At 33.6% G+C, this 7,734-nt stretch overlaps 2 protein-coding genes across 3 annotated transcripts; both read left to right on the top strand.

Moving 5' to 3' along the window:
• The first annotated feature begins 1,239 nt into the window (after positions 1-1,239).
• LOC105787548 (acidic leucine-rich nuclear phosphoprotein 32-related protein) lies at positions 1,240-4,628 on the top strand. Of its 2 annotated transcripts, XM_012613992.2 has the most exons (3): positions 1,240-2,805; positions 3,720-3,991; positions 4,413-4,628. In XM_012613992.2, the coding sequence occupies exons 1-2, from the start codon at positions 1,681-1,683 to the stop codon at positions 3,972-3,974; spliced, it is 1,380 nt and encodes a 459-aa protein (XP_012469446.1). In that variant the 5' UTR covers positions 1,240-1,680; the 3' UTR covers positions 3,975-3,991; positions 4,413-4,628. The 2 variants fall into 2 exon arrangements, with proteins under 2 accessions (XP_012469446.1, XP_012469444.1); XM_012613990.2 differs by lacking the exon at positions 4,413-4,628 and having other exon boundaries at positions 1,241-2,805; positions 3,720-4,223.
• Positions 4,629-5,914: 1,286 nt separating this feature from the next.
• LOC105787547 (uncharacterized) lies at positions 5,915-6,704 on the top strand. Its single transcript, XM_012613989.2, has one exon. The coding sequence runs from the start codon at positions 6,061-6,063 to the stop codon at positions 6,562-6,564; it is 504 nt and encodes a 167-aa protein (XP_012469443.1). The 5' UTR covers positions 5,915-6,060; the 3' UTR covers positions 6,565-6,704.
• The last annotated feature ends 1,030 nt before the right edge of the window (positions 6,705-7,734 follow it).

Below are 7,734 nucleotides of genomic sequence, written 5' to 3'. Positions count from 1 at the left end.
TTTTAAAAATTTACTAATACACTCTTACTTCACCATTTGTTCGTATTTTTTATCCGTATTTTATTATTTTAAAAATATCGTAATTTTAATTTTATAATTTTACATTATTTCAATGCATTATGTGTGAAATTTATTACATATACAAATTTTTTCACATTTTATTATTTTCGTGAATATACAATTTCCGCTTTTTTCTTTTCGTATTTTATGTTTTCTTAAACATATTTCTTTATCATTTTACTTTTAATGCTATTTTCCTAAAACAACTAATTTCAACATCCTAAGTAAATTTTATATAAGAAAATCCCTAATCAACATACAATATACAAATATTACATACATTTCATTCTAAATATATTTCATAAAATATATATGCTAAATAAAATATTAAAATACGATAATGTACATAACATAAATTTTTAACACACAAATATTATAAAAAAATTAAATTTATAATAAAAATTACCTTTTTTTTTTTTTTTCCTTCCTCTTCTTCTTCTTCTTCGTTTTTTCTCTTCTCCTTTCCTCTTCTTCTTCTTTCTTTTTTTTTTCTCTTCTCCTTTCCTTTTTCTTTCTTTCTTTCTTTCCCTCTCCTTCTCCCCCCCAACCATCGACTGACCCTAATATAGCACTGGTGCCGCCAATAGCTTTGGCACATTTGGTGCCGCCAATGGCTTTGACACCTTTGGTGCCGCCAATCACCTTGGCATGACCAGGGTATTGTCAAATCAATCAATTTTTTTTTTATTTTTTTGTTTTTTTGGTATATTTTGGTAAATAAAAAAATTATAATATTTTGATAAATAAAAAAAATTATAATATTTTGGTTATTTTTTTATTTTTTTATAATAATTTTGTAAAAAATCCTAAAATTTCAAATAATAATTTAACACAATTTAGCCTTAAAATTTGGTTTAATTTCCCTCAAACCAAATTTATTCCCATCGCTAATAAAAATTCGTTTCCGTTTCATACATCGTAATGCTTAGCTAATTATCCAGCTGTCTATGAATAAACCCGAATGGCATTTCCGTAAATTTCAAAAACTTTATAGGCAATCTTCTAATCTCCGCCCTTGCTCTTTCTTTCTGATCTACCTACATTCCTTTCCCTTAAACAAACACATCTACCTTCAATCTCTACCGTTCATTTTATCCACGTCACCGATCCGTGTCTTCCTTAATCCAACGGCTCACATTTTCCCATTAATCCCCACAAAACCACCTCCTTTGCTCTCTTAAAAAAAAACCGCACCCCTTAACCCTAGCCACGAACCACGAACTTTTGGAACAAAGGAACAAAAGGAAATTGATTTTCTTTTTTAAAATTTAATTTTCAAGCGTTTAGAACTTGAATCAGAAGTATCTTTAGCGGTGCTTTTAGCTGTTGAAATAGATTAAAAATCGAAAAAAAAAATTCTTTTGATCTTTAGAAATTTAGGGTTTGGGATTCGTTTATGTTTTATTGTTTTTTGCCCCAAAATTTCATAGCTACGAATGAAGTTTTGAATTTTCTGCTTACTGTGTTTTTTTAGTGCAAATGACGCTTTTTAATCTCTTCCTTTTAGAACCGTCCCTTTGAATCTGTGTATTCGGTAGAAAAATATAGGTAAAAGGAGCTTTGAATTTAATATTTGTTTATAGAAGTAGGTATATGAGATAAAAAACGGTGTCGTATTTGATGGACGAGATCTGGGAGAGAGCCGTGGAGACAGCGTTAGACGGCCAAACTGACCACGCGGCGGCTCGAACCTTGACACTTGACGGTGCGGTGAAGTGCGTTCAAGGTCGCTTACCGCCGCCGAGCATCTTGGAACGATTTGAGAATCTTCAACACCTTTCAATTGCTAACATAGGTGTTTCGTCTCTAGAGCAGTTTCCTCGTCTTCGGAATCTTCAGAAACTTATCCTTTCCGACAATAGGATCGCAGGTGGCCTTGAGTTTTTGGTGGAAGCTGGCCTCGAATCGCTTCGAGACCTAGATTTGTCGAACAACCGGATTCAATATATTGAGGATCTTGCTCCGCTTGCGCAGCTTAAGCTTGTTTCGCTTGATCTTTATGAGTGTCCGGTTACAAGAGTTAAGGATTATCGGTCTAGGGTTTTTGCGTTGATTAAATCGCTGAAATATTTGGATAAAATGGATGCTGAGGAGAATGAAAGGCCGGAGTCTGATGAAGAGGAGGAAGATGAAGAGGATGATGATGAATATGATCCAGGTAGTGGTGAAATTGACGGTGAGGATCGGCCATATAGAATGGAAAACGGACATAGTGAAGGCGGGGAAGGGATTGTTGACGAGGATGAGTACGAAGAGAGTGATGCTGATGAAGAAGAGGTGGAGACAGGTAGAAGAGTGAATGGACAAAGCTACGAGGCTAATGGTTTTCGGATTGAGGAAGTAGGGAGAGATGATGATGACGATGAAGAAGAAGACGAGGATGATGAGGAGGATAATGATTCTGGTGCTGAAATTGATGATGACGATGAGGATGAAGAAGATGTTGTAGAAGTTAATGAAATTGGGCATAGTGATGATGAGGAAGATGGGGTAGAGGATGAGGATGAGGATGACGAAGATGATGATGAGGAGGATGATGAGGAAGAAGAGGTAGATAATGATGAAGGGGATTTGGCTGAGCCAGAGAGTACGGGGCGGTTGACAAGTACAGAAGGGGAGATTGATGGCCATGAACATGGAGAAGATGATGGGGATGATGAGGATGATAACGGTGAGACTGGTGAGGAAGTTCATGGTGTTGAAGATGATGTGGAATTTGATGATGATGAAGATGGTGAAGAGGAGGTGAATTCCTTATTGCTTGCTATGATTTTTTAACCTAATCGATTTGTTTTAGTTTCTACTTTCTGCCAACTATGATTTGTTTGATTGGAATGGTATAGATAGGTCAGTAAACATGGATGCATTCGTATAGGCCTTAAATCACCGTTAAGCATTTCATAAATGAGACTAGCTTTGTTGTTAGAAATCTGTTGAAAGTACCATTGAGGCCCTTGTACCTAGTACAGATTGTATATTGCCCGTTTTACTTGAAAAATGGGCAAATTAGTTGCCCTCTAATATCAAAGAGTAAACTGTTCTTACAAACATGCTGTTTTTATGGTTCTGTACGTGCCTTTGGTGATTTTAGTACATACATTACTTCGAAACATACTTGTTTTGGATGTTTAATTTAACCCCAAGCTGTATGAAATGCTTTTCTTGAAATCTGTCAAAGTCAAAAGTGTATCGAACTGTTGATATTTGTTGTTGTATTTTCTTATTTCCAATGAAGGTGAATTGGGTTTTTGTCTTTGATTTTGCTTTAGTCTGATTTTGAGCAAGTTCTTTGTCGTGAAACTACACTTGTTAACTAGTTCTATGTTTCTTCTTTGTGGCCTGGTTTAAGCCGTATCGTCCAAAATATTTTTCTTTGAGGGGACTCAATGTTCTCTTTTATGTTCTGGTTCTCTGACAATAGTAGTTATTCCACTAAGCAGTTCGTTTACAAAATCAATTGCAACTTGATTGTCGGACATTATGTTCCAATGATTGCAGTTAAAATAGTTTTGCTGCATATTATATAAACCCATTCTTTATCCTTTGGAAAAAAATGATTGGCATGCGAGTATTGTGGTTGAGTTTTTACTCTGTTCATCCTTGTTTTATATATGATTGAGAATTGTCTTTAAACTTTTTTTATCAACCGGTAATGGTAGGACGAAGACTACGGTGAAGGTTTCCTAGTTCAACCTGTTGACCCGAGGAACAATGAAGAAAACAATGCAGAAGAAGAAGAAGAAGTCGAAGAAGTCGAAGACGACCATGAACTTCAAGTGCTGCCATCATCTCCGCAACATAAGAGAAAGAGGAACAACAATCTGGAGGATGATAACAATGATGGTGAAGAAGATAACGATGATGAAGATGATGATGTTATCGAGTTTGCAAAGGCATCAAAGAAGCATCGTTAGTTTGTTGCAATTCCGGGGTTAGATTCTTTTTTCCCATATTAATGCTTTTAAAAAAGAAAAAAAATCGGAAAAACATCAAACGGACTCGATGATAGATTTTAGGTTGGTTGATAGAGTGAAAAAATGGTGTATGTTGGTACATGTTTTAGTTCAAAAAGTCGTTAGGGCTTTTCTTTTTTTTCATCTCTTATATATAGACGTTATTACTTTGTTAAATTCAAATGGCAGTTATGAAGGAATTTTACCGCCTATGCTTGTCACTTCTCATGACTCAGTGAGTCAATTTCTAAAGTGGAAATTGGAGGGAAATGAGTGTGTGTTTATATTTTACGTAAAACCCTTTGTAAGGTTCAAGGATTGTTGAAGTGAGTCACACCTTTGATTCATGGTGAGTGAAGTGAGATTCATGGACCAACTCACTACTTTTGTTTATCACAGGTGTCAAGCTGTGATTGGTGGGATGGGCATTTAATTTAAGAAGTGCAGCAAGTGGGCAATGTGGCAAGCTTTGTATTGGTTACTATATAGTAAAAGAGGGATCAGGTTTAGGTGTATTCGCTTTTTAGGTCTCATGTGGCAATGGGACCTTCGCATGATGATTGTCAGATTTCAAATATTTTTTTTATGAATATGATCCAACGGTTTGAGATTTTACCCATTTGGTCTCTGCCATTATCACAATGAAGTTTTGTCATTTTTGTATGGTCCAATATGATTAGTAGATATTGAAGAAATTACTTGAAAATGAAATTGCAGCTTCTTAGGTTAAATTCTGTTCAAGTCTCTGTGCTCTACTTTTAAAATTTAACCGAAGGGGTTAACCATTAAACTTAAAATTTGAATTTTAAAAAAAATAAAATAGAGGGACTAAATTTTGAATCCCTATAAAGTATAGGGGCTTTGAGCATATTTTAACTATGGTGGTCTATCCAATGTTTTAATGATTTGGGCCAGTCTGAAAATCATTAGTTAGTAAAGCCCAATATCTTCACGGTTTAATCGTAGCTAAAGTTTTGCGTTTTGACGGCCCACTTTCTCTTTTTTGCCCAATGCTTATTTTAATTATGTATTTCAGCTGTTTCCAACCTCTCTTAGGGGTAGATTCATAAAACTCAATAAAAACTCGTTGAATTTGAAATTGAATTCATTCCAGCTTGAGATCAACTCACTCGAACTTGATTAAAATGGTTTGAATATCTAATGATTAGGGGTGATATCGGTTTGGTTTGGTCGGATTTATTTAAATTTTTTGAATAATTCTTCATAATTTGGTGGTTTGGCTCAGTTCAGTTTTTTAATTTTTCTATGTTAATTTTTTATTTTTATTTTAGATTTATTTTGATAAAATGAGTTTTGTTTTGTGACTTTTAAATATTATTTAATAAAATTTCAAGGTTTTTTAATAAATACTAAAAAAAAGTTTCAAGAATTTTTAAATAATTTTACCATTTTAAATATAAAATATTTATTTTATATGATGAAAATTAAATTAATTATATATTAAATAAAGATAAAATTTGGTTCGATTTAGAGTCATTGTAGTTTTTTAACTTATATTCCATAAACTGTTCGAATATCTTGGTTCTAGTTGGTTTTTTGCTCAACCGGTCTCAAATTTGAATGACTTGAAAACAAAACAACATGATCCCGAACTTGATCCGATTCTAAAATATTCAAACTTAAAATTATTTAAAGATTGTTTTGAACTAAAAAGAATTCAAAATGACCCAAAATATAAGTTGAAGTAAACAGAACTTAAATATCAAGATTATCTGAAATTGAAACTTCCCAAAAACCAATCAAAATCGGTTGTAGCTGGCACAAAAATTAAGCTGCTATTTCCCATTAAGCTAAATAAATAGAGATGGTATCTCATATTAATTGAAAAAAAATAAAAATTTAAAAATTCCGAAGATAAATGGTGAATGGCTTTAGTTCATTCGTGACCAAGGGGCAAGAGCCAAAGAGCCTCTCTAGTCCCCACCTGGTCCGTTTTACTGATATGGATAAGGTCCTAAAATACTAGCAAAATCACCACCAGCACCAACCACCTACCAAAAAAAACTCCTGTTTCCTCTCTTCTAGCATGGATGCCTCAAAAATGCTGCTACTATCACCGCCATCAACCTCCTTACCTTCTCTAAAACCCCATACTTTCATCCTTACATATAAAAAACCCAAGGTACACACCCCACTCAAAGTCCTAGCCATGGCGAAGGACACCAGTGAAAGCGGCAATGGAACCATAGACAAAGCCACAATAGCCGGTGGCTTGGTTGCCAACCCAGTGATTGCTTGGTCCTTATACACACTCAAGACTACAGGGTGTGGTTTACCCCCTGGACCAGGTGGTTCCATAGGAGCACTTGAAGGTGTTAGCTACCTAGTTGTGGTTGGGATTGTGGGTTGGTCTTTATACACCAAAGCCAAAACTGGTTCGGGTTTGCCTAATGGACCTTTTGGGTTGTTGGGAGCTGTTGAAGGGTTATCGTTCTTATCATTGCTAGCCATTTTGGTTGTTTTTGGGTTGCAATTCTTGCAGAGTGGTTCCATTCCAGGTCCTCTTCCTAGTGATCAGTGCTTTGGGTAAAGAAGATAATGTGGTATAGGACCATTGCTAGTCTTATCTTTTGCTTTGTGGCCATGGTTAATTTACTATATATAGTTGATTAGAATGTGCTGCTTAAGGATTGTAAAGAGGTTAAATCAATAAAGAACTTTTTGGTTTTACATTTTGTTTCACTAGAAAATTGCATAAAATATTTTGCTTATTTTTTCATATAGCTAGATATGATAGCATTATTTTATTGTTTTACGGAACCAATGTATCCTCTATCGTTAATGAAAACAAATCTTTTGAGATTTATGGCCGTCTTTTCCAACAATAATATTTTTAAGATTGGAGTTTAAATTCTCCCATTAAAAGTACAATGTACTTGTTGGTTATTTTATTGTTTTTAAAGATCAATTATAGTGAACCTAATTAGGGATCAAATCGAAATAAAGTTAAATATAATAAAATTCAATAAACGCAAATAAAATTGATCAACATCAAATTCAATTTGTCCATGAACTAGGTGTATACATGCTCAAAAATTGATCAACATGTTTTAAATATGCTCTATAGTCTAAATTGACATTTTAGCCTTCCAACTAATGATTAAGTTAAATGAAGGGTTTATTGCATTCTTAGCTCCTCAAATCTACACTTAAAGCCTAAGGTATGATGAAATTGAAAGCAATTTAACATAAAAACTACAAACTTTGAGTACTTCAGTTGGGTCTCAACAAAACTATTGCAACTTCATGACAAACACACACAAATTCATTTTATGTACTTCCCAAAATATTGATAGTTGCATTTGCTTACATCTTTTAGAAAACGGATGTGAGTTGGGTGTGAGCTAATTGAGCTCGATATTTGGACATTGACTTCAAAAGGTTCTACAAGAAAAAGTAAACTTTTAAAATGGATCAATTTGGTCCCTATACTATTAAAAAAACCAAATAAGTTCAAATTGTAACAAAATTAACATTTACTGTATAAAAAATGTTTTGAATTTTTTTCAATTGTAGTTCAATTCCAAACAAAAGATTTCATTTACAAAACCATAAGAACTTTAAAAATATTAACTCTATTAAACAATAAATGTTAATTGTTATTCCAATTAGGCCTTTTTTTATTCTTTTTAATAGTATAGAGCCTAAATTGATCAATCTAATAGTAAAAGGACTAAGTTGATTAAATCCCTATACTAAA

The sequence above is a fragment of the Gossypium raimondii genome, chromosome 2 (assembly GCF_025698545.1).
Source record: "Gossypium raimondii isolate GPD5lz chromosome 2, ASM2569854v1, whole genome shotgun sequence".
Lineage (NCBI taxonomy): Eukaryota > Viridiplantae > Streptophyta > Magnoliopsida > Malvales > Malvaceae > Gossypium > Gossypium raimondii.
This window is presented reverse-complemented; position numbering and strand designations above follow the sequence as displayed.